At 42.1% G+C, this 27457-nt stretch overlaps 1 protein-coding gene across 1 annotated transcript; it reads left to right on the top strand.

Moving 5' to 3' along the window:
* The first annotated feature begins 356 nt into the window (after positions 1–356).
* Positions 357–27457, top strand: LOC141258292 (zinc transporter ZIP9-like). Its single transcript, XM_073673300.1, has 7 exons — positions 357–637; positions 16612–16717; positions 17025–17201; positions 19746–19814; positions 23343–23428; positions 25084–25218; positions 26936–27457. Exons 1-7 carry the CDS (start codon positions 542–544, stop codon positions 27173–27175), a joined length of 909 nt encoding a protein of 302 aa, XP_073529401.1. The 5' UTR covers positions 357–541; the 3' UTR covers positions 27176–27457.

Below are 27457 nucleotides of genomic sequence, written 5' to 3'. Positions count from 1 at the left end.
CCAGCAGAGGGCGCAGGTTTGCAATGTTTTCAAAATTGCAGTTCCAGTCGCGCAGCCAGCAGAGGGCGCAGGTTTGCAATGTTTTCAAAATTGCAGTTCCAATCGCGCAGCCAGCAGAGGGCGCAGGTTTGCAGTTTTCATAATTGCACTTCCTAGTGACATCCAGCAGAGGGCGCAGGTTTGCAATGTTCTCAAAATTGCAGTTCCAGCCGCGCAGCCAGCAGAGGGCGCAGGTTTGCAGTTTTTAGAATTGCAGTTCTTAGTGACATCCAGCAGAGGGTTTGTTTTTTTTTAGTTGCAGTTCACATCTTGCATCCAGCAGATGGCGCTGCAAGCTGAGAATTTTTCAATGATCTCATCCTATTGAACAAGTTGAGGCTTCAGTTTTCATTCAGTTTGTTGTTGGCTGCAGGGTGGGAAGGAGGCGACGTGTGAAGCATGAGGAGGGAGCAGCTTGTGCCCTGTGTGCTGCTCCTCGCCTTGGAGATGAAGTGAAGCTGTGTGCTCGCTCCCTTGTGTAACTCCCTGCCCTCCAGCCAGCATGGATGGGCTGCTTGTTGTCTTCCTCATATCCCTGGGCATGTTCCTGGGCTGCTTTCTCTTGGGTCTGATCCCTTTAGCAGTGAAACTATCCGAGGTGAGTGTTATGGTATCTGCAGGATGTTGGCAGGGAGGGGGTTAATAACCAGTGCAGAGGTTATGGAATGTTGCCCTGCTGCTGATACATTGTCTGTGTGTGAATGTGTCAATATTATTGTAAATAGTATCAAGACCTTGAGATGTGCCAGTCTGTGTGCCCGCCTCATCATTGGCATTGTTAGTAAATCAGTCACATTCAGGGGCCACCTACTTTTTTTTTTTCTGGCAATGTATAATGATGCATTTGGCAAAAAAAATATATATGGTCATTCAGCGCAAACTCCATTTATTTCATGCAATTTCAGCATCTGTAATATGTAAAAATATATATATTTCTAAGTATTGTGGGAACTGCTGTCTTTGAAATTGAGTTAGTAATAATTCACTTAGCAGCATAGTCGCTGGCGGGCAGTCCGGTCCCGTGACAGCACGGACACCATGTGACGAAAAGGAAATCACAGTATGGCCATGTTCACACGGTCAGTATTTGTAAGCCGAAAACCAGGAGTGGGGGAAAAATGCAGAAGTGGTGACGTGTTTCTACGAGGCTGTGTGCCCACGATGCGGATTCAATGCGTTTCCGCAGCCATGTTCCCCAATGATAATCTGCATGTGCTGTGCAAATTTCCGTTGCGGAAAAATCCGCAGCACGTCCATTTATTGTGCAATGATTTCGCGACGAAATCGCTGCCATTGACTTGCATTGAACCGCATAACATCCAGTTGCATGGATTTATATTGTGTGACCAACTTGTCAAGCACTTTCCAAGTGATGCTCAAACTCGCTTGAAAAAAAAACGCACGTAAAAACGCTTAAAAAAACGCTTCTCCCTGGCAGAAAAAACGCATGAAAAAACGCTCAGGAAATTTCTGCTTGAAATCTGCATCGTGGGCACAAACCCTTATACTTTCCCTCGGATTGTTCCTCACCTGATTTTAACTTACAAATACTGAACGTGGCCTAAGCCTAGGGTCGCACGGCGTCCGGTGTAGCGTTATATCGAGATCGCGATATCGCATGTGACCTCGTACTTATTGATTTGCTGTAGTGACAAAATACAAGTTGCAAAAGTTTCTAAATGTGTTGGATTTTCCGTCATCAGTTGCGACTCTCTTACCGTGGACTTTAATACATCGGCCCCTAACAAAAGCCAGCAATGTAAATGGCCCTATAGAATAAGATGAGTCCATGGATGACAAACGCTGACGTGTGAACCAGGCTTAGAAGCCATTTTACATAGGCCAAAAGTAAGATCTCTTGTTCCCAATCATTGGCTCGTGTAAACATGACAGCGACAATGTGTGAACTGTAAGGGGACCAAACAGTTACATTAGGGGCCGCTCTTCCCCATACAGTTTCTGCGATCTGTGTAAAAGGGCCTATTTTATGACGAAGCGCAATGATGGGTGAATATAGCAACGTTTGTTATTTTTAACCTCCCTCAACACCTTAGGAAAAAATGATGATTTTTTTTTTCCCACTTTTTTTGTGCAGAAATTGTGCATTTAAAGACGCAAAGTTTTTGGTGAATTTTGTTTTCTCTGTAGGCTTCTATGGGGCACCTGAAAAAAAATATGTAAAAACTTGTTGAAAAAAAAAAAAAAAAAAGCAGTCGCGTTTTTAAGTGCAGCATCAAAGCTTTCCTATGCTAGGGAAAAATGCACCAAAAATGCATCAAATAAGGGGAAAAATGCAACAAAAAACGCAATAATCAGACATTTTTATTGCGTATTATGAGTGTGGATAGTATAGTTATGGTAGCCCCGATGTTTGCCATATTTGTACCCCTATATATGCCTGTATCTGGGCCTCACAGGGGATGATTTTTTACCATAAACTATAATATTACAGTCTTGAGCTCCATTCACACTTATACTGCTCTTTACGCCAAGCACTGCTTCGGGGGTTACTGTTGTAATCTCCGAAAAACTGTATTCTGTTGGCAACCCCCTAACGAGGCCATTCACTTGTACTTGTATGAAGTGGAGGGAATAACATTCGACATGGCCTTCACCTCCATCCTGGTTAACCCCATTTTTGTGCACATCTGAAAAAGAACTAATTCTGCCAAGACAGAGGCCAGAAAGTCTCCACAGTGACTCCGTCTGCCGGGATTCCCACCACAATAGTTTTTCAGGGAATCCGCCAGAAACCTCTGATGTAGATCTCAACGGAGAGCGCTTTATTAGTGTAAACCTCGCCTAAAGGTGTATTGTACAAAAAATAGATCCCTAAGAAAGATGAAAAATAAAATATATATATTCCCAGTACTCGTTTTTCCTGGAATCATGGGCGTAACTAACGCGGTCGTAGAGGTTGCGACCGAGCCCGTGTGGGTGAGGGGCCCGCCAACACCAGTGCAAACTTCAACCGAATATGCGTCCTTGGATGCACATTCAGCTGAAGTGTACTGCGGAGCAGAGACCCGCTGAGTCTGTACGCTGCAATACAAGCTGCTGGCCAATCAGAGGCCAGTTGCTGACATCAGCGGGCACGACACGTGACCGGGGACTCATGGCAGTGACGTCATACTCTCCCGTCGCTTGCCCGCTGAAGTCAGCTGCCGGCTTCAAAAGAGGACGCCGCGCGGTGGGGGAGCGGAGGGAAGGTGAGTAACACCATTTTTTTTTATGCATTAAAGAACAGCGGCAGAACGGGGGAATCATTGTTTTATGGTCACTTTGCCTAAGAAAAATTGATATAAAAAGAGATCAGAAAGCCATACGCACCCAAAAATGGTGATGATAAAAGCTACAGCACAAAGACAAGCCCAGATACAACCTTATAGGCCGAAATATAAAAAGTTTTAGCCCTTGGAAAGCGAGGAGGAGGTTCTGGTCGCGTTATCAGACCACATCTACTGCTAGAAGCCCTGAACTACATACAGTCTGATATACTGCAGTAATGACCATGACGGCTTCCATTTACTGACAGCAAGCAAGAAATTTATACATAACTTACATAAAATTGCTAAACTTCAAATTACATAATCAATATGCGATATTCATCAAAAGTGGAATACCCCTTTAAGTAAGAGCCTCTTATTTTGGGGGGTGCTGCTTAGAAACAGTATCTAAGTTAATGTGCCAAGAATCTCAGCCATGACCGGGCCCTGTACACTCAGTAAACCAGAATTTGGGTCAAATTTATTAAAACTGTTAACCATAGCAACCAATTAGAGCTCAGCTTTCATTTTAACAGAGCTTTCTAAGAAATGAAAGCTGAGCTCTGATTGGTTGCTATGGGCGACAGACAGTTTTTCTTGTTATTTTCCGTAGCTTTGATAATTGAGGCCTAGTATGAGGGCAGAGCCTGTTTAACACTGAACTGTCTTTGTTGCCTGTAACAACCAATCAGAGCACAGCTTTCATTTCTTAAACAGCTCTGGTAAAATGAAAGCTGCTCTCTGAATGGTTGGTACAGGCAACAATAACAGTTTTGCTATTCATTTTGATAATTTATCGAAACACTATAGATAGTTATCATATGTTATAACACAATCACTGCGTGGTAATAATGTAATAATCAGATCTGTATAAAGTGTATAATAAACCCGTCCGTAGAGCGCAGTGCCCTGTACACCGCCATCTCTATAAGGTGGTCAGGGAGTTTGTCGCATCTGTAAAATGACAAGGGATTATTATAAAGAGCGGCCGTGGTGTATAATCCCATAATCCAGATAGAGCAGGCGATGTCCTCCCTCCGCAGACACAGGTTGCTTATTAGCCGGGACCTCAGGGGAATATTTCACCTTGTGGGACCAAATGTTTGTTCCAAGGTTTATGTCACATTGGATCAACTGTACTCCCGCCTGTTGTGAATTTAAAGGGTGTGTACACTTTTGCAATCGGTTTTCTTTTAATACTGCTGCAATACATCTAAGTTTAAAAAAAAATAAAAAAAAAGTGAGCTTGAAAGTTATATATTTTTTTAATTGAAAGTTTCTCGTTTTGTGTATACAGCTCCTATGCAGACCCATGTCACAGAATGACTCCGTCTGCCTACTAACAGGGGGCGAGTGTGAAAGTGCACCCCTAATTTCCCATCAACATCTGTAACCTTACTATAAGAATGAGCCTGGGAACGTGGCGGGAGCGACGACCCGGAGATATTTGCTTGTGTATTAGTGGAGTATGGCAGGTCGGATTAGCGGTTTGTGTACAGTAATCAGTGGAGCGCGGATGTCAGGCAGGGCAGCGGCTCCTTAATGTATACTCATCCTGGGTGATTGCCAGGCCATGACACGTGGACGGGTGGCAGATAAAAGAAGAGACAGATAACACATAGCTGCTGGATCAGACTACACAAAGTTGTAGTCTGTTACCATAGCAACACACGGTTTCTGCAAAAAAAAAATTGTAAATTTGCAATTTTTTTTTTTATTTTGATTTATGCACCAGAGACTTAAAGAGGTATTCCCATCTCTAAGATCCTATCCCAATATGTAGTAGATGTATGAATAATAATAATATTAGCAAATACCTCCAATTAGAAACGTAGTATAGTTTTTCTGACTCGCTATGTCTCTTTCCTCATGTGCAGGCATCGCAGGACCTTAAGTATCCATGGTTACGACCACTAGCAACTAGCTAGCTAACTGTGACTTTATCAGTGGACGTAACCATGGATACCTAAAGTCCTGCGATGCCTGCACATGAGGTAAGAGACATAGCGAGTCAGAAAAAATATACTACATTTCTAATTGGAGGTATTTGCTAATATTATTATTATTACACCTTCTACATATTGGGATAGGATCTTGGAGATGGAGATACCCCTTTAAACAATTTTAACGAGTGGGTATACTTTTTAAGGTTACATTTGCACATTTTTTGCTGCGTTTATTTGCCCGAATTCCATGCGAAAATCTACATTAAAAAAATATGTATTTGAATGGGTGAAGCATGTCTATAGTGCACATGTTACGTTTTTATTTTCTGTGCGTTGTAGAAAAAGCTCCGTGTCAATTCTTTGGCAAGTCTTCTGCATGTAAATCGCATCAACGTGCGCATTATCATTGCATTTTTTATGTGTTTTTGGGCAAAGTTTTTGTCACAGAAACACAGCAAAATCTCACCTTTTGGTACACCTCATATTAGTAGTTTTTATCGTGTATTTTTTTATTTTTATTTTTTTTTAAGACTCATTGCTCCTGTCATTTCAGAAAGAGAGTTTTCAGCTATCTCATTTTCATCACAGGCAGCATTACAATGACTGTGGATAACACAGGATCCTCCATTCACAATAGGTGATGTCACAGCTCACCTCCTCCTCCTGTACAATGACTGATAACACCTCTACATACAGCAGATAACACAGGATCCACTATTCACAATAGATGATGTCACAGCTCACCTCCTCCTGTACAATGACTGATAACACCTCTATATGCAGCTGATCCACCAATCATACATAGTAGGGGATATCACAGCTCTCCTGCTCCCCCTCCCTTCACAATGACCTTTGCAATGATTAGATGCTTCAGGACAAAAGATAGGGTCAGGAGGTGACTATTGTGGCTATGCACATGTGTTGTTTCCTGAAATGCACACAATGAGATTAAACTGATTGGATTAGTGCATGCTGTTTTGTTTGTTTTTTTATGTACACACACATACATAAATACAGGGTGGCCCATTTATATGGATACACCTAAATTAAATGGGAATGGTTGGTGATATCAAATTCCTGTTTGTAGCACATTAGTATATGGGAGGGGGAAAACTTTTCCAGATGGGTGGTGACCATGGCGGCCATTTTGAAGACAGTCATTTTGTATCCAACTTCATTTTTTTCAATGGAAGAGGGTCATGTGACACATCAGACTTATTGAGAATTCCATAAGAAAAACAATGGTGTGCTTGGTTTTAACATAACTTTATTCTTTCATGAGTCTTTTACAAGTTTATGACCACTTATAAAATGTGTTCAAAGAGCTGCCCATTGTGTTGGATTGTCAATACAACCCTCTTCTCCCACTCTTGACACACTGATAGCAACACCGCAGAAGAGATGCTAGCACAGGCTTCCAGTATCCGTTGTTTCAGATGCTACACATCTCTTATCTTGATGGTATGGTGTGGTATATTGGGTAAAAAGATAGTGGGGTCATTCTTCATCAATGGAAACTTCAATGCCACTGGATATCTGAAATTGCTACATGATGATGTGTTGCCCCCTTTATGCACTGAAGATGGCACGTTCCCTGAGTTTTTTCAACAAGATGGTCACCACCACATTATGGGTGTCAGGTCGGAGCATTCCTACATGAACAGTTTCCTGGAAAGTAGATTGGTCATTGTGGGCCAGTTGAATGGCCACCAAGGTCTCCAGATCTGACCCCCTTAGACTTTTATCTTTGGGGTCATCTGAAGGCAATTGTCTATGCTGTGAGGATACGAGATGTGCAGCATCTGAAACAACGGATACTGGAAGCCTGTGCTAGCATTTCTTCTGTGGTGTTGCTATCAGTGTGTCAAGAGAGGGAGAAGAGGGTTGCATTCACAATCCAACACAATCGGCAGCACTTTGAACACATTTTATAAGTGGTCATAAACTTGTAAAAAAACTAATGAAAGAATAAAGTTACGTTAAAATCAAGCACACCATTGTTTTTCTTATGAAATTCTCAATGAGTTTGATGTGTCACATGACCCTCTTCCCATTGAAAAAAAAAAAAAAGTTGGATCCAAAATGTCTGACTTCAAAATGGTCATCACCCATCTGGAAAAGTTTTTCCCCTCCCATATACTAATGTGCCACAAACAGGAAGTTGATATCACCAACCATTCCCATTTAATTTAGGTGTATCCATATAAATGGCCCACCCTGTGTATGTGTGTGTGTGTGTGTATATATATATATATATATATATATATATATATATATATATATATATATATATATATATATATATATATATATATATATATATATATATATATATATATATATATATATATATATATATATATATATAATTATACAGTACAGACCAAAAGTTTGGACACACCTTCTCATTTAAAGATTTTTATGTATTGTCATGACTTTGAAAATTGGACATTCACACTGAAGGCATCAAAACCATGAATTAACACATGTGGAATTATATACTTAACAAAAAAGTGTGAAACATCTGAAAATATGTCTTATATTCTTGGTTCTTCAAAGTAGCCACCTTTTGCTTTGATGACTGCTTTGCACACTCTTGGCATTCTCTTGATGAGCTTCAAGAGGTAGTCACTGGAAATGGTTTTCACTTCACAGGTGTGCCCTGTCAGGTTTAATAAGTGGGATTTCTTGCCTTATAAATGGGGTTGGGACCATCAGTTGTGTTGTGCAGAAGTCAGGTGAATACACAGCTGATAGTCCTACTGAATAGACTGTTAGAATTTGTATTATGGCAAAAAAAAAAGCAGTTAAGTAAAGAAAAACGAGTGGCCATCATTACTTTAAGAAATGAAGGTCAGTCAGTCCAAAAAATTGGGCAAACTTTGAAAGTGTCCCCAAGTGCAGTTGCAAAAACCATGAAGCACTACAAAGAAACTGTCTCACATGATGACCGCCCCAGGAAAGGAAGACCAAGAGTCACCTCTGTTTCTGAGGATAAGTTTATCTGAGTCACCAGCCTCAGAAATCGGAGGTTAACAGCAGCTCAGATTAGAGACCAGGTCAATGCCACACAGAGTTCTAGCAGCAGACACATCTCTTCAACAACTGTTAAGAGGAGACGTTGTGCAGCAGGCCTTCATGGTAAAATAGCTGCTAGGAAACCACTGCTAAGGGCAGGCAACAAGCAGAAGAGACTTGTTTGGGCTAAAGTACACAAGGAATGGACATTAGACCAGTGGAAATCTGTGCTTTGGTCTGAGGAGTCCAAATTTGAGATCTTTGGTTCCAACCACCGTGTCTTTGTGCGACGCAGAAAAGGTGAACGGATGGACTCTACATGCCTGGTTCCCACCGTGAAACATGGAGGAGGAGGTGTGATGGTGTGGGGGTGCTTTGCTGGTGACACTGTTGGGGATTTATTCAAAATTGAAGGCATACTGAACCAGCATGGCTACCACAGCATCTTGCAGTGGCATGCTATTCCATCCGGTTTGCTTTTAGTTGGACCATCATTTATTTTTCATCAGGACAATGACCCCAAACACACCTCCAGGCTGTGTAAGGTCTATTTGACCAAGAAGGAGAGTGATGGGGTGCTACGCCAGATGACCTGGCCTCCACAGTCACCAGACCTGAACCCAATCGAGATGGTTTGGGGTGAGCTGGACCGCAGAGTGAAGGCAAAAGGGCCAACAAGTGCTAAGCATCTCTGGGAACTCCTTCAAGATTGTTGGAAGACCATTTCTGGTGACTACCTCTTGAAGCTCATCAAGAGAATGCCAAGAGTGTGCAAAGCAGTCATCAAAGCAAAAGGTGGCTACTTTGAAGAACCTAGAATATAAGACATATTTTCAGTTCTTTCACACTTTTTTGTTAAGTATATAATTCCACATGTGTTAATTCATAGTTTTGATGCCTTCAGAGTGAATGTACAATTTTCATAGTCATGAAAATACAGAAAAATCTTTAAATGTGAAGGTGTGTCCAAATTTTTGGTCTGTACTGTGTGTGTGTGTGTGTGTGTGTGTGCGTGTATATATATATATATATATATTACTATATATTTTGGCTTTTGTGCTATTTCTTATGTGAGACTCCTGCTTGACTTGCCTCTCACTTGATCAGTCTGTGATTTCCACCCTCCCTTATTTAGATCCGGGAGTCTAAGCTAATTACTTAGGCTTATGTATACAATAATTAAACTGGTTTAACCACTGTAAACCCACTTCCTGCATCAGTGTGATATTATATAAGATATATATATAATCAGTCTCCGAGCATTTTTTACTATATATAGTGATATGCGAGACGTCGGACCTACAATCATGCTTGGAGCCCCTTATGTGTCCTGAGATCATCTCTGGACTCTGCTGTGAAAATCGGCATATGGACCGAGGTTGTCCTGTCCGGTCAGCTGTGATCTGCTGGCACTGAAAACGCTGTCATCACAGTTGTGAGACTGAGCGAGCGATAACTCCAAGTACCATGACTTATAGTGGGGGATAATGAGCCGGGGACCCTCCTTAGGTATGTGAGATGCAGTAATTAGAATGTGAGCTCCTGGGGACATTTATATATAAGTAGCAGGAAACGGAATTGCTCATGAATTGCAGGTGATGTCAGGCAGCTGCTGTAAAGCCTGTGTCAATAATTGTACTTTGACTGGAGTTGGCACCTTACGCCTAGTCATAAATGTGATCTGTGTCCTGGTAGGTTGTGCCCGCTCCCTTTCCGCTCCTTCCACTGTTTTAAAACTGAGACCAAACAAGCACGGAAGGCTGCAAAATATTTGTGCAGGAGCGCTTTGCACAAAATTCAGCCTCTCTACTGTGCTGTTTTCGTGCAGGTGGGGAAACTGGGCGCACAAGTCCTTTGCTCTGGCGATACGTGATCCCAATAGTCAGACCAGCACCGATCTGACAGTTGTCATGTAAAAAACTGATCATTTGTGTAATGTGGAGTACTCCTTTAGATTCCTCATTATTGTTCACATTATCCTAATTAAGAAACACAATGGGTCAATCACCCGGAGCCACCGTAAGGCTATGTTTACACTAGCCGTTTTTTTTTATGCACTTTGTTATGCAAATTTTCAGATGCATTTTACAGTACCAGCAAAGTCTATGAGCTTTCAGAAATCTCATGCACACAGCTTGGTTTTTGTTTCATCAGTAATTTGTGCTCTGCATATTTTTTTGCACAACAGAGCATGTCACTTCTTTCAGCGTTTTTCACCCATTAAAAGTAATGGGTGGTGAAAAAATGGCTAGTGTGAACATAACAATCAGGATTTGCTGTGTTTTTAGTGGAAAAAAAAGTACAGCAGTATGTGAAACTCATTTATTTTTGTGATTCTACCATCTTGTTTTTGTCACCTGAGTTTGGATTAGGACAGTTAAATTAAATTAGTTATGTGTAAGGTGTAAATATTGGCTCACCTAGGTGTGAGATTTAATCAGGGCTGTGGAGTCTGTAAGCCACAGTTGCGATTCCGACTCCTGGATTTTATCAGGCTCCGACTCAGACTCTTTCATAAATGGCCAATTCGTAACAATAAATTTACTGTTGTAAAATATTAACATCGTGCTTATTCAGTTTCTCACAATCATATAAGTAATCAGACCACTTAGAGCAAAAACTATATTTATTAGAATACAATTAGAATATAGCAAATAACTTTTATAAACTTTTCTAAACTCTTGTAAGTAAATATGCAGTAAACACTGTTATGCAGTTAATAAGAAGAAATCTATAAATTTGTCAGATCCTCCTTCATGGATGCCCTCAAATCTGATCTAATTATTTTGAGAGCAGAGAACAACCTCTCTACACTAACTTGGGTTGGTGGCAAAGCAGTAACCACTCGGGCAACATCTCTGACAATGTCAGGATACAGAGGAATCGCTTTTTGCACTGTTATTTTTGATGAACGGTCAAATTTATCAATTTCTTTTAGTGCACATGAAATGTACTGGCTGTGTTCTTTGATGGGGATGACTCTTCTTCTATGCGGGAACGCTTTGCACGGTCCTTGTGATCCAAATATTTTTCGAAATTAAATTCTTCATCAGTTGATGATGAGGGTGAAGATGTGGCAGGACGACCAAATTCTTCTTGTTCCTCCTGACTGTTCTGCAACCCTTTCATCCTTACTGCTATTTCAAACAGAGCTTCTTTTCCTTTAGTTAGCTGTTGATCATCTAGAACAGGGATCCTCAAACTACGGCCCGCGGGCCACATGCGGCCCGTGGAGGACTTTTATCCGGCCCGCCGGGCTATGGGCGGAGGAGAGCGGTGTCAGCGCCCGCCCTTCTCCGCCGCTTGCTCAGGGCAGGCGTATACTTACCTCTCCCCGTGCCTCCGCAGATCCGCTGTCTTCCTGCTCTGCGCTCCCTGTGACGTCTCAGGTCAGAGGGCGCGGTGACGTCTTTTCACCGCGCCCTCCCGAGTGCCGTCACAGGCAGCGCAGAGCGGGACAGCGCCGCCGCAACGCTGGAGTCCAGACCTGAGCAGCGGCAGCAAGTGAGAAGTGAGGTGAGTATTGGATTTTTTTTTTTCTTTAATGTATGGAGGTATAGGTCATTATATGGGGGGGTGACATCCTGCAAGGGGTATTATATGGGGGGGTGACATCCTGCAAGGGGTATAATATGGGGGGTGACATCCTGCATGGGGCATTATATGGGGGGAAAAGGGACATCCTGCATGGGGCATTATATGGGGGGAAAGGGACATCCTGCATGGGGCATTATATGGGGGGAAAGGGACATCCTGCATGGGGCATTATATGGGGGGAAAGGGACATGCTGCATGGGGCATTATATGGGGGGGTGACATGCTGCATGGGGCATAATATGGGGGGGGTGACATGCTGCATGGGGCATAATATGGGGGGGTGACATGCTGCATGGGGCATAATATGGGGGGGTGACATGCTGCATGGGGCATAATATGGGGGGGTGACATGCTGCATGGGGCATAATATGGGGGGAGTGACATGCTGCATGGGGCATAATATGGGGGGAGTGACATGCTGCATGGGGCATAATATGGGGGGGTGACATGCTGCATGGGGCATAATATGGGGAGGGGGTGACATGCTGCATGGGGCATTATAAGGGGGGAACAGCCTGCATGGGGCATTATAAGGGGTGGAACAGCCTGCATATGGCATTATAAGGGGGAAACAGCCTGCCTATTGGGAACATTTACCTGCCCATTGAGGACCTATGCTTCCTATTGGGGACATTTACCTGCCTATTGGGGACATTTACCTGCCTATTGGGGACATTTACCTGCCTATTGGGGATATTTACCTGCCTATTGAGGACCTATGCTGCCTATTGGGGATATTTCTCTGCCTATAGGGGACATTTACCTGCCTATTGGGGACATTTACCTGCCTATTGGGGACCTATGCTGCCTATTGGGGATATTTACCTGCCTATTAAGGACCTATGCTGCATATTGGGTACAGTTACCTACCTATTGAAATACCGGTTGATTTTAACTTTACTTGTTCTTCATTTTAAATATTGTATTTGTTCCTGTATTGGTTTTTTTACTACAAAATAAGATATGTGCAGTGTGCATAGGAATTTGTTCATAGTTTTTTTTAAAAACTATATTCCGGCCCTCCAATGGTCTGAGGGACCGTGAACTGGCCCCCTGTTTAAAAAGTTTGAGGACCCCTGATCTAGAAGAATCCGATGCATTGGGTCTACATAAACAGCTGCCAAAAGAATGTTATTTTGTAATAGTAGCTCCTCTCTCCGTTTCATTGATGTAGCAATGCCACTTGCAATTAACCCTCCTCTTTGGGACAGGCGAAACATCAGGTTCTTCCACTCCTTTAAGAAAATACCTGGAGTTAAGTCCTCTGCTTGTCATTTTTTAGTCACTGTAAATGGGTGCTCTAGCAATTTTTCCAGCTCAGTCACCTGATTCCACTGACTTTCATTTAGCGTCAGTTGAGGGTTAGCCATGTCTACAAGAAAGGTTTTCAGTACAACCAAGTGCTGAATCATTAAGTAAGTATTGCCCCATCGTGTGGCTTGATCAATAATTGCCCCTTTTCCAGCACGTCTCTTCAAAATTGAGTCAACTTTAGGGGTTCTGGCAACAGTAGCCAATTTTCTCACCTTGCCAATCAGTGCAGCAGCATGTCCTTCTTGCAGACTGTCTCTTATAGCCAGCTGTAGCGTATGCACAACACAGCGCATGTGATGAATGAAAGAACGGATTGTCACAGTTTCAACAAGATCATCTAAACTATCATGTTGCTGTTCATCTGAAGCAACTTCAGTTTGCTCCTCAGTTACAATACTGTGTTCCTCTATTTCAAACATTTCTGTGTCTGTGGACCCAGAATGTTCTTCTAGCTGCTGGTCACCATCATTACTCTCATTCATTAGCTTAATAGTACTTATCATATTTGAAGCATTGTCACTTACGACAGAAAGAACTTGCTCTTTTTTAAGTTCATAGTCTTGCAGAACCTTTTCCACCAAGACCTGGAGAAACTCACTGGTGTGATGAGCTTTGGTGTCTTTTACTGCCAATGTCTTGGTAACTATTTCATTTTTGTCACAAACAAATCGGACATTGATGGCAAAATAGTTCACTGTGACATGTGCAGGCATCCATTTTAAGAAACAGAAAGCGTCCCTTGAGAGTTTTTTTAAGTTCTTCCTTTTGTTTAAAAGCTTCTTCGATTACTAATTTTCTAATACTCTCTCTCTCCAGAGAAACACCAAGCTTGAGGGCCATTTCCCCATTCAGACACTTAAAAGCTGGTCGTGAAAATAATGAAATAGGCACACTATCCTTTACAACAAGCTCTTTGATCTGTTTTTTAAATGTATCTACTGTCATTGTCACAGTATCTTTGTCACTGACAAAATATCTTGCAACTGATGGCTGCAAAGTTCTCTGCTCCTTTGTTTGGCTGGAAGAGCTGGGCACTGGTTCATTGGTTTGGATGCAGTCTTTCTCATCCACTGCTTTCAGTACTTCTGGGTGAAAGCGCTGTAAGGCTATGTGCCCACGTTGCGGACCTGAAGCATATTTTTTACGCTTCTCCCTGGCGGGAAAATCGCATGCGGATATTACATGCGGTTTTCCCGCCAGGTAGAAGCGTTTGTGAGGCGTCTTTGCATGCATTTCCGCATGCGGGTTATCAAGCACTTCTCCAAGCATCACTTGGAAAAGTGCTTGACAACTTGTTCAGAATGGTAAAAAATAAAAAAATAAACTTTATACTCACCTTCTGATGCATTCTCTGCCCCGTCCGGAGGCTTGAGCGGCTCACGCTGTTGTGTGCAGGACCTGCAGTGACGTCATTGAGTCATGTGGTGGGTCACATGACTCAATGACGTGGCAGGTCCTTCAGACAACAGCGCGACGGAGGGAAAACATCATAAGATAAGTATAAACTTTATTTTATTCTTTTTTTTACAGGTTCTTTGGTACCCAGGTCTGGAGGAGAGTCTCCTCTCCTCCAGACTTGGGTACCATCCGCACATTGATTCCGCTGCGCTTCCGCAAAATTAATGAACATGCTGCGGATTTTTGACTGCAGCATATACGCTGCGGAAAAATCCGCAGCATGGGCATTGACATTGCGGAATGCCATTGGGGACCATGGGGTGCGGATCTACATGCGTTTTTCAAGCGTTTACGCTGCGGAAATTCCGCAGCATATACGCTTGAAAAACGCTACGTGGGCACACAGCCTTAATGTCTCTTTAGATTAGAAGCTCTGGTAGGAGCATTTTTATCTTTGCCTGAATATGCACTGATCTTGGCTTCACAGCATTTGTTTTCGTCTGGATCATTTGTCATACACTGACAGACATAATGTTTTCTATCTTGAGTGATGTTGAAATACAGCTGATTTAATGTGACGCTTCTTTGACATTCTCAGGTTTTTAATTCTGCATTCACAATCCAAATGACAATTGTTTTTCCTAAAAACAATTGTACAAAATTATTGCCAGGTCGTACAACTGATATAGTGGTCAGTAATACTGTTATTCCACATGTACTCACAGTTAACTGATGCAAAGTTTGTTGAAAGGATAATACTTCTTACAGTCTTCCTCTTCTGAGTAGGCGCTGTGAGATGCTTGGAAGACGCACACCTAGTAAACATCTAGTCTAGAGAAGGAGCTTTACTACTAAGAATTTGCAACACATTTTCACTTTCAGTTTCATACATTGTAAGTAGGGGGGTTGGGGCAGCATGAGGTTAACCAAGTATAAGATTAGATAAGGGCAGTGGAGAACAGTGACACACAAGAAGTAATAAATGTCTCTATCTCCAGCAGAACTGCTTATCACTGTTGTTCATAGTTTGATAGAACATATATATTTGAGTAATATTTATAAAATTCATATGAAAGTTCAATTATGAAATATTAATACATTTTTTTTAAAGCTGGAGTCGGTACATTTCTACCGACTCCAACCAAAACTAACTCCGACTCCACGACTCCGACTCCACAGCCCTGGATTTAACAATATCTGTGGCCCATGGAGGTGTGAAATTGAACAATCCCTGAGCAACTCAATGGCAGACCCCATAGTGTAAAAATAAATAGTGTCCTACAAACTCCATGCACTGCCAATGTCTTAGAAAAACTATTCCTGAACAATTCACCTCCTCCCACTGTTACATTTGTAATTCTGGTTAATATGGTTTCACATACAGTATGTCTTGCATTGGTGACCTGTGTTCATGCTTCTGTGGTGGAAGCAAAGCTGAACTTTAGGATCCTAAAAATGCAATAAAACCTTCATTTTTGACGCAGCGTTTTTGCTGCCAAGAGATCAGGTTTTGCTGCCGAAATAAAAACGCTGAAAAAATGCCCAGTGTGAACATAGCTTATAATATAACATATAACGCCCAGTGTGGCGTCTCTATGAAAAGCATCAAAGCTTCATTGTAAAATCTGCTCTAAAGGTTCGGACAAGTGAGGAAATCGTCCCTGTGATTATAATATAAAAGCAACTTCTATAGAACAAAGATCAAACCAGACTCTTCTGTTCTCTTCACGATGCCAAGCCGCATGGATGTACGAGATCTATCACTCGCGGCTTCTCAGTGGGATTCTGAACATTTCTGACTCTTGTGTCTTTAATTTATCCTCCCCACTGCATATAATTACTGCTCGGGGCCAATTTTACCATAGCTGTCATCACCCACTTCAGTAGAAGGAGATGAGCAGCTGCCATACAACCTGGCGCCACTTATCCATAGCCGATAAATTCTTAGTCTCCTAGATTTTTTTTTTGTTTTGTTTTTATTGATTCTGCATTTGTTCCAAACAATCACTGATCTCTGCCCTAATCTCTTACAGCAAAAGCTGCAGTTTGTGAGCGTCCTGGGCGCTGGATTACTCTGTGGGACTGCGCTGGCCATAATTATACCAGAAGGGATTGAACTGCTTGACGGCTCCTCCAAAGGTTAGAAAAACGAACGCTCTGGACTCTTTTGTTGTATATGGACAGGATGTGTTATCCTTCACTTGGCTGCATCCAGCCACCACTAATCTTTCAAGATGTCGTAGCCTACGCCAGCACAAACAGTCCCCTGGCCGAATCTGCGATGGGAAATATATGCTATTTTTTTTTTTTTTTTTACAGCTTACTCACCGGATAAGAAGAAGCATTAAATAATTACTATGCAAAAGATATAGCAAGGTTCTACAATAGTGATCTGATAAGCGGCGCCTGATTAGATTTCTCTCTCTGATTTTGCTGCATTTTTCAGGTTCCCCGGGGAAATGTCTAAATATTGCGCAGAATATGAACCTGACGGAGACGGTGGAAGAGGAGGTAGCCGAGATCAGTTCTGTGCCCCCGCACTTCTTCATCGGGGTCTTCCTGGTCACTGGGTTTGTCCTTATGTTCATTGTGGATCAGATCAGCAGCTACTGCTCCTATCATGGTGAGATGATTACGGTGGATTTTGCCGAGGATGAGAGCAGTGGAGTAACTAGAGTTCAATGGGTGCAAAATTAGGCCCCCACACACACATCTGGTGTATATGTTCCCCATCCTGGTATATACAGCGCAGAAAATAAGTATTTGATACACTGGAGATTTAGCAATTTCTCCCACCTGCAAAGAATGGAGAGGTCTGTAATTATTATCGTAGGTCACTTCACCTGTGAGAGACAGAATCTAAAATAAATGCTAGAAAATCCCATTGTATGATTTTTATATAATTAATTTGCATTTTATTGCATGAAATAAGTATTTGATACAATAGTAAAACAGAACTTAATATTTGGTACAGAAACATTTCTTTGCAATTACAGAGGACAGACGTTTCCTGTAGTTCTTGACCAGGTTTGCACGCAGTGCAGCAGGGATTTTGGCCCACTCCTCCATACAGATCTTCTCCAGATCTTTCAGGTTTCGGGGCTGTCGCTGGGCAACATTGAGTTTCAGCTCCCTCCAAAGATTTTCTATTGGGTTCTGGTCTGGAGACTGGCTAGGCTACTCCAGGACCTTGAGATGCTTCTAACGGAGCCACTCCTTAGTTGTCCTGGCTGTGTGTTTCAGGTCATTGTCATGCTGGAAGATCCAGCCATGACCCGTATTCCATGCTCTTACTGAGGGAAGGAGGTTGTTGGCCAAAATCTCACGATACATGACCCCATCAATCCTCCCTTTAATACGGTGCAGTTGTCCTGTCCCCTTTGCAGAAAAGCACCCTCAAAGTATGATGTTTCCCCCACCATGCTTCACGGTTGGGATGGTGTTCTTGGGGTTATACTCATCCTTCTTCCTCCAAATGCGATGAGTGAAGTTGATGCCAAAAAGTTCTATTTTGGTCTAATTTGACCACATGACTTTCTCCCACTCCTCCTCTGGATCATCCAGATGGTCATTGGCAATCTCCAAACGGGCCTGAACATGTGCTGGCGTGAGCAGGTGGACCTTGCGTGCCCTGCAGGATTTTAATCCATGATGGCGTAGTATGTTACTAATGGTAATGTTTGAGACTTTGGTCCCAGCTCTCTTCAGGTCATTGACTAGGTCCTCCTGTGTAGTTCTGGGCTGATTCCTGACCTTTCTCAAAATCATCCTTACCCCACGAGGCGAGATCCTGCATGGAGCCCCAGACTAAGGAAGATTGACAGTCATCTTGTGTTTCTTCCATTTTCTAATAATTGTGCCAACAATTGCTGCCTTCTCACCAAGCTGCTTGCCTATTGTCCTGTAACCCATCCCAGCGTTGTACAATTTTGTCCCCAGTGTCCTTAGACAGCTCTTTGTTTTTGGCCATGGTGGAGACGTTGAAGCGTTATTGAGTGTGTGAGCATGTGTCTTTTATACAGGTAATGAGTTCAAACAGGTGCAATTAATACAGGTAATGAGTGCAGAGTAGGAGGCTTCATAAAGAAAAACTAACAGGTCTGTGAGAGGCAGAATTCTTGCTGGTTGGTCGGTGATCAAATACTTATTTCATGCAATAAAATGCAATTTAATTATTTCAAAATCATACAATGTGATTTTCTGGTTTTTATTTTTAGATTCTGTCTCGCAGGTGAAGTGTACCTACGATACAAAGCATAGACCTCTCCCCTCTTTGTAGGTGGGAACACTTGCAAAATTGTCAGTGTATCAAATACATATTTTCCCCTGTATATGCCCCATCCTGTTATATAGGTTCCCCATCCTGTTATATAGGTTCCCCATCCTGTTATATAGGTTCCCCATCCTGTTATATATGTTCCTCATCCTAGTATATATGTTCCTCCTCCTAGTATATATGTGCCCCATCCTGGTATATATGTCCCTTGTCCTGGGCCCCATCCTGGTATACATATATCCCCCATCCTGGTATATATATATCCCCCATCCTGGTATATATATATCCCCCATCCTGGTATATATATATCCCCCATCCTGGTATATATATATCCCCCATCCTGGTGTATATATATATCCCCCATCCTGGTATATATGTTCTTCATTTTAAAAAAAAAAAAAATGATTCTACTCCCCTCCCATCCGCTCCCCCGCCACGCGGCATCCTCTTCTGAAGCCGGCAGCTGACATCAGCGTGCAAGCGACGGAACGGCATGACGTCACTGCCATGCACCCCCCGTCATGTGCATGCTGACATCAGCTGCTGGTCTCTGATTGGCCGGCATTGTGTATTGCATTGCACAGACCCAAGCACCGCAATACACTTCAGCTGAATGTGCGTCCGAGGATGCAAATCCAGTTGAAGTTTGCGCTGGCGTTGGTGGGCCCCTCACCCACACGAGCCCGACAACCTCTGCGACCACGATCGTTACACCCCATATGAGGAGATCCCTTTTATAGTACTTGGTGGAGGGGAAATTCTACATTTACATGAATGGAAGATACAGATAACCATATGGATTCTATGTCGCCATGCTCGGGTTGATGCTTGTGTCTTGGATGGGGAACCTGACTGCTCAGTGCTGAAATCTTTCTTGTTTTCTGCATGCAGATCCCCGGACAGGAATGTCGGCCGGCACCAGTATAACGGCCACACTGGGCCTGGTAATCCATGCTGCAGGTGATACAGTTATGACATGCTTCACATATGTAATATTCGCCTCATTCTGTCCTGTGCCATAAATGTCTGAGATAGGAATGCCACTTAAGACATGTGAACACCTTCCAAGGCAGGGGCGTAACTACAGTGGGTACAGGGGTTGCAATTGCACCCAGACCCTGGAGCCTAGGGGGCCCAAAAAATCTATTTGTCCCATTTAAAAAGACCAATACTATTAAAGATTTGAAATAATTGGGGGCCCCATGGGAGCTTTTGTACTGGGGCCCATGAGTTTCAAGTTACACCACTGTTCAGATGCATTTTTTTTCTTAAATGCGTGTATTTTACCATAAAAGATATTTTTGCAAATGGATCTTACTGCCTTCTACAGCCTCTGTGTTGCACCGTCTCTTACTGGCTACAGATTGAGTCAGTGAGCTCATTCTAATGGAGAATTTATCACTCTCTTCTGAAATTCTTTGTGCTGAATTATGACCTCAGACCACATGAAAGTTAAAGGAGTTCTCCAAGAATGAGATAATATGGAGTCCCTGATAGAATTCATACTGCCGCCTGTCCAATTCTCATGTCAATACCGGCTGCAGACTGAATACTTACAGCTCCTGTGACCTGTGTCTCAACTGACATGAGTTGTATCACACATGCCTCAGTTGGAGGCCGGGAGCATGGCTGTGATGTGTGCAGAAATATATTTTAACCCGCGTTGTGCTCAGCGAGGAAACCTCCAGCTTCGTCTGCCTCTGTCAATCTGACCGCTTTATAGCAGTGCACAGAGAATGATTGCGCCCAACTAGAAAACAAATAGACGTTGAGGAGGATGAAGTTGGAGATAACACTCTTTGTGCTCAGTGAGGAATAGATTTATTTCTTCCCATATACAGCCCTGCTCCCGGCCGACTGAGGTATATGTGATACAGCTCATGTCAGTTGAGACACAGGTCTCTGGAGCATTATGTCTCCAGTCTGAAACGTGACTAGGAAGGGTTGCAATTTGAATTATATCAGGTACTCCATTTTATCTCCTTCTTGGAGAACCCCTTTAAGCTCAACCTTGATGTGGCCATAAATATGCTTCGAGGAGCCTCAGAAAAAGACAGACACAAGCTACAAGCACTCTGTCAGTATGAGTTCACTGATGGATCCTCAGATGACATGCTCGACAGTCACACCAATCCTCATCAAGGGCCCGAACCCATTCTTTCCTATTATTACACGACTTCTGTTTCATTATTTTTGGCAAATTTTATATTGAAATTAATTTATGTCATTGAATGAGGTTCTCGCCACCCTAAATATGGCTGAAAATCAACATCCTGCTGGTACCAATAAAGTTTTAAAATTCTGCAAAACTTCTCTAAACCATATGAGACGACAGAAACGGAAAAGTCGTCGTCTAGGAGAAAACTTGTGACAAAAGTGTACTTTCTTACTCTATTCTCATGGTCGTCTTGTACGATTTAACTCCTGAGGGACAGGATATCCTTCTTCTTATGGGTTAGTAAACTAGAAAATAGTCTCACTACTGACTCCCAGAAGTCTGGAAGAACTTATAATACTTTTTTTGTTCCATGGGCATCTAAAACAATTAGAAACCCTATAAGGGAATCTGAAATTAGCAGAAGGGGGTCACTCTCTTACAGAAACTCCATAAATCAGCTAGAGAAGTGAGTGGTCGCAAAGCGCATCTGTCACTAGGTGTAATTCTTAATTTCCCCTTGTGGTGGCGCTGCAAGGAATTTAAATATTTTTTTGCCAGGTTTTCCCTACAAATTACAACCATACAGAGTCTTATATAGCTCTATACTATGGAATCTCAGATGCCAAGCAATGCATGGTCGAGTGACATATGTTTGTTAATATTCAGAATCTGAACAGACCCCAATTTAATGTCCATATACCTCCATAAATACAGAGGTAGACTAAAGGCACCATGCACCTCTGTGGTTGCCCTATTATGAACTTGTACAAGACAGGTCTAATACTGCCAAGGTGGCTAGGCTTTAATCTTCTTTAGAAAGGGCCATCCTCAAAAATGAATGACTGTCCTTGGAGGGCACTAGTGAGGAAGGCCATCGTTTTGAGGAAATTACAAGCTGGATGTGGAAGATGATGCTCTAGAAAAGCGCAGCTACGATTTTGTGTGATCTGAATGTTGTATATATCTACAGTGTAACTTTAAATCCAGTCCTGTGCCCCAACAGAAACTAATTAACCCAACCAGACCTTATTCTGACATTAACAGGAATGGCCTGTTCTTCATAAATTAGGAACAATTACATGATTAATTCACCTTTATCAAGACAGGATCCTAATAAATAGGATTATCAGAGTGGGTTAATTCGGTAATGACTGCACTTGCTGTTATCCCAGGGCCAGGACTCGTATCTTATTACAGCTGCCTGGAACTCGCACCTTAGTCTGCCCTATTTATCTCCCTCCACAACTGGGGCTTATACAAGGCTCTTGTGATGGAGGTTTTGGCTTTTGTATGTACTGAAAAAACTTCTATGCCACGTACAAAATATAATTAGTATAGTAGTTATATTCTTTACATAGCAGCAGTATTATAGTAGTTATATTCTTGTACATAGGGGACAGTATTATAGTAGTTATATTCTTGTACATGGTGGTAGTATTATAGTAGTTATATTCTTGTACATAGGGGTAGTATTATAGTAGTTATATTCTTGTACATAGGGGTAGTATTATAGTAGTTATATTCTTGTACATAGGGGGCAGTATTATAGTAGTTATATTCTTGTACATAGGAGCAGTATTATAGTAGTTACATTCTTGTACATAGGGGGTAGTATTATAGTAGTTATATTCTTGTACATAGAAGCAGTATTATAGTAGTTATATTCTTGTACATAGGAGCAGTATTATAGTAGTTATATTCTTGTATATAGGGGCAGTATTATAGTAGTTATATTCTTGTACATAGGAGCAGTATTATAGTAGTTATATTCTTGTACATAGGGGGTAGTATTATAGTAGTTATATTCTTGTACATAGGAGCAGTATTATAGTAGTTATATTCTTGTACATAGGGGGCAGTATTATAGTAGTTATATTCTTGTACATAGGAGCAGTATTATAGTCGTTATATTCTTGTACATAGTGGCGGTATTATAGTAGTTATATTCTTGTACATAGGGAGCAGTATTATAGTAGTTATATTCTTGCACATAGGGAGCAGTATTATAGTAGTTATATTCTTGTACATAGGGGCAGTATTATAGTAGTTATATTCTTGTACATAGGGGGCAGTATTATAGTAGTTATATTCTTGTACATAGGGGGCAGTATTATTTTTGTACAAAAATATCTACTGTGGGATTACTTTTTTAACAAGTAAGAGTATTACTTAACACAAGATGGTGCAATGCCTCTCACCTTTTTAATGTTACCCTTTTTCATCATGATTAACCCATGCAACCACTTTGTAGAGTCTTCAGATATCTCAGAAATCCGTTTGAGAACCATGTCTTTATTATGTAGCTAAGCGCTTTTCATCTTACTCCACAGCTGATGGCGTTGCTCTCGGAGCCGCAGTTGCGTCTTCTCAGGTGTCGGTACAAGTCATAGTCTTCTTTGCAGTAATACTACACAAGGTAACAAGGACTTCATTGTAAAATGGACTTATAAATAAATAGCAGGCACAATAATCCATGTTTGTTTTTTAATCAGCCTATTCTAGTGTGTGTTGTGTATGCCCTGCTTATCTTGGCCCCATCTTTTGTCTTCACCATGCATTAGGTTCTTATGTTGCACTGGTGGGAGTTATTTTTGCTGTAATGAATGTAGTTTATAGTATGGTATAAAATCTCATCATGTGTGTAAATGTACCCTTATTGCATTAATGACCCTAAAACAATCAAATAAGGCAAAATAAATATGCAGGACTGCATTCAGAAGTGTCATTTGAATTGGACTGCAACTGAGCCAAGACACCCAATGAATAGGATGGCAACAGGTTCTAAAAAAGGAGACCATGCGGTTATAGGCATAACTGTTTAGATCCTACGTTTATAAGGTTGAAGTTTTCTGCAAGTACCATAAGTTATTACTTAATTTTAATTGCCTGAATCAAGATAGGCAGCCTACAGTATGAAAATATCAGAGGAAAAATGTTGAAAGCCAATGCAGAGTGAACGCAGCCTTAGTTAACTGTTGCCCGATTAAAAGATTGTCCACCAGCTAACTCTCCCGACTCCCCAACACACATGAACGCTCAGCTTAGACAAATGCTCATATGTTCTGTATGGGGAGAGGGGAATAAGCCATTGCTAAGCTCATCTAGGTGGTAAACAAAAGGATCGGTGCTTGAATTCCAATCCTGATCTCCACTGATATTATCTGTCGGGGGAGAGTCGGAAGGCCCCTATACACATTACATGGACAGCTGATCCCACCAAATCTGGTGCATTCTACCAACTTTTGTCTTAAGGTATGGGGTCATAAAGGATGATGTTATGAACCGGTCCCACACCCTATTGATACTGCTATAAAAAGTACCTTACCATGTTGCAAACAGAAAGTTGGTAAAGTTAATGTAGGAAAATACATAATAAAGTCAATTTATAGGTGGCAGTCAAGAACAAGTCTCTTGTACTGCCTGGACCAAGATAAGTAGCAGCAGCATCTAAAAGCATATAGAAATCCAATGTTGTGCCGAGTGGGATACAAAGTATACCTTCTCATGCTGTGAATAGAGGGTGAGTGTCATGGGAAGGACCCAACGACGATGGGAAAAAGGGGGGGGGGGAGCCCAGCAACTAGGGAAAGGGAGAGTGGAGACCCCCTAAACAGATCTAACAACACTCTGACTCCCCTATCGTCCCTAAATAGGCTCCGCACCTATCGCCGAGTAGGATACTTTAGCCCAAAATGAATGTAGCCTACTGCTAGAACTCCAGACCTGAACAAAGGAATTTACTCCATCACCAGCGATTCCCTGGAGCAACTGAGTGTATTTAAAGATCCAGCAAGGATGTGTTAATTAGCAGCAGAAGGTGGAGATCACCGCTGGGTCCTAGAAAGGGAGGGATGATGAAAGAATCAAGAAGGTGTCTGCAAGGCCAAGCGCAGCGACCCTCTACAGCCGGATCCAGAATGACTGCCTGTCAAACCTGACACACCCGTGACAGTGAGCAGCAGTTCCCTTATTGACCGCCCCCAAGGATACACAAACTTTAGAGAAACAAAATGCTGCGATCTGGCATTAGATGAGACATTACTGATTGTGTTGTGACTTTTCCGTCCGCAGGCACCAGCGGCGTTCGGCCTGGTCTCGTTTCTCATGCATGCTGGATTGGAGAAAAAGCAAATTCAGAAGCATCTCTTGGCATTTTCAATCGCAGCTCCGCTCCTTACCATCACAACTTATTTAATTCTTAGTATGGTAAGTGGAAACTGAAGACCGATCGAAGAAAGTGTAGTAGCAGCATCCGTCACAAGGATATGGCATCTGGTGCCGGTTATTGGGCATCTGACAAGTCCAGGGACTATGCAGAGAACAGAGATAAGTTGCTGACCACTGGTGGTCCAGCTGCTGGGATCATCCAAGAATGGCCCACTGAAGTCCCATTTCTATGGAGCAATGGTCATCCATGCGCATCACCCCTCTGTATTCTGTACTGACGCTGACCTCAGCCCTACAGACAGTGAATGGAGCAGTGGCCTCAATGTTCGACCATCACTTCTGAGCCATGTTGGTAGGTTGGAATCTCAGCAGCTGGATCCTCAGTGATCATCACCTATTCAGTGGCCTAAATCCACGCATGGTGTCCTAAATCCTGCAGAAGGTCACAGCTGGGGTCTGACCAGATCTAGTTCTAGTGATACCTTCTATGTAGATGTTTTCTTATCTTAACAAGGAATAGATATGTAACAAAGTTGATGAAGGATAGATGTGTCTCAAGGAGACCTTATCACATGCTGTCCTCCAAAGTTAACCTTCCCCTAGACCACCATGAACAACAAGACCCCTATTAAAGGCAATTTGTCATCATAAAATGACCTACTGTTTTAAAAAGTTTTTTTATGGGAAATTTCTTTTTTCAATTTTGGTAATATTTTTCTTATATTTTTCATATCACATTCTGTATAAAAAATACAGAAGTCTTGCAATTTTCACAACTACCAATGGCTATTAGCAGCAATAGACTGACTCCGATCCTACTTTTTGTATTGAAGCATCTACTGAACGTGTGCAAAGGTCATTGTGAAGGGAGGGGGGTAGAGGAGGTGAGCTGTGATATCACATATTGTGAATGGTGGATCCTGTGTTATCTACTGTATATAGAGGTGTTATCAGTCATTGTACAGGAGGAGGTGAGCTGTGACATCACCTATTGTGAATGGTGGATCCTGTGTTATCTACTGTATATAGAGGTGTTACCAGTCATTGTACAGGAGGAGGAGGTGAGCTGTGACATCACCTATTGTGAATGGTGGATCCTGTGTTATCTACTGTATATAGAGGTGTTATCAGTCATTGTACAGGAGGAGGTGAGCTGTGATATCATCTATTGTGATTGCTGGATCCTGTGTTATCTACTGTAAATAGAGGTGTTATCAGTCATTGTACAGGAGGAGGAAGTGAGCTGTGACTTCACCTATTGTGAATAGTGGATCCTTTGTTATCTACTGTATATAGAGCTGTTATCAGTCATTGTAATCCTGCCTGTGATGATTGAGACTTCTGCAAAATCTTCTGTAATTAACTGGAAGTAGAAATCTAAAATGGCTCCAGTGATCAGTGTGAAATTTGCAAGATTTCTTATTTATTACTTTTAATACAGACTGCTATGAAAATAAAAAACATTGCCAAACCTTTTTTAAAAATACATTGAAACAAAAGGTCATGTTCTGATGATACTTTCCTTTTAACGGCCCCCAGATATCCACACTCTGCAAAATGAAAGGATAAGTAAAAAAAACATTAACTGAGTAAATCACTAGGTAGGAATGTACAGATCTTGACTAATAGGAGATAACCGGGGACGATCTACCACACGGCCAATAGATTGGTGTAAAAGGACTGAACAACAGGTTTATTATCTACCAGTTTTGGATAAAGCATGAATTACTGATTCTTGTTTTTCCTTTTGTCACAGACAGGGGGCTCCGTTCAGCACAGACTAAGCGCAACGGGAAATGGGATGTTGTTCTCTGCCGGAACTTTCCTTTACGTAGCGACTGTCCACGTGTTACCAGAGATTAGTGGCAGGGGGCACCATCAACACCATGAAACCTCAGAGTTCAGACCTCAAGGCCTGGGACTGTTGGAGAGCCTGACGCTGGTGGTCGGAGCCTTTCTCCCGGTGCTGCTTTCCTTAGGACTCCACGAAGGATGAAAATGTCTGCGGTGTCCGTGCCTTCCACCTTGTCTCTAGTAGATACTGCAGTTTCTAAGTCTTGCACGATAGTGACCGGTGAATGAAGTCTTCAGTCCACAGCGATGAACTTTTTGTATGATGGATTCTATTTTTTGTTTTAAACTGCACATGTTGGGAGTTGTAGTGTAACAATGACATATGTGAGGCAGTGATCCTAAGCCTGGCCTTATGTCACATCCGGGATGTGAGGACAGGCTCTAGAATGATGAGCAAGGACCAATACACACTTTTATTACTTTA

The sequence above is a fragment of the Phyllobates terribilis genome, unplaced genomic scaffold (assembly GCF_046119375.1).
Source record: "Phyllobates terribilis strain yellow unplaced genomic scaffold, ASM4611937v1 Scaffold_3__8_contigs__length_932513732, whole genome shotgun sequence".
Taxonomy (NCBI): Eukaryota; Metazoa; Chordata; class Amphibia; order Anura; family Dendrobatidae; genus Phyllobates; species Phyllobates terribilis.
Note: the sequence above shows the minus strand (reverse complement) of the source record. Positions and strands in the feature narration are given on the sequence as shown.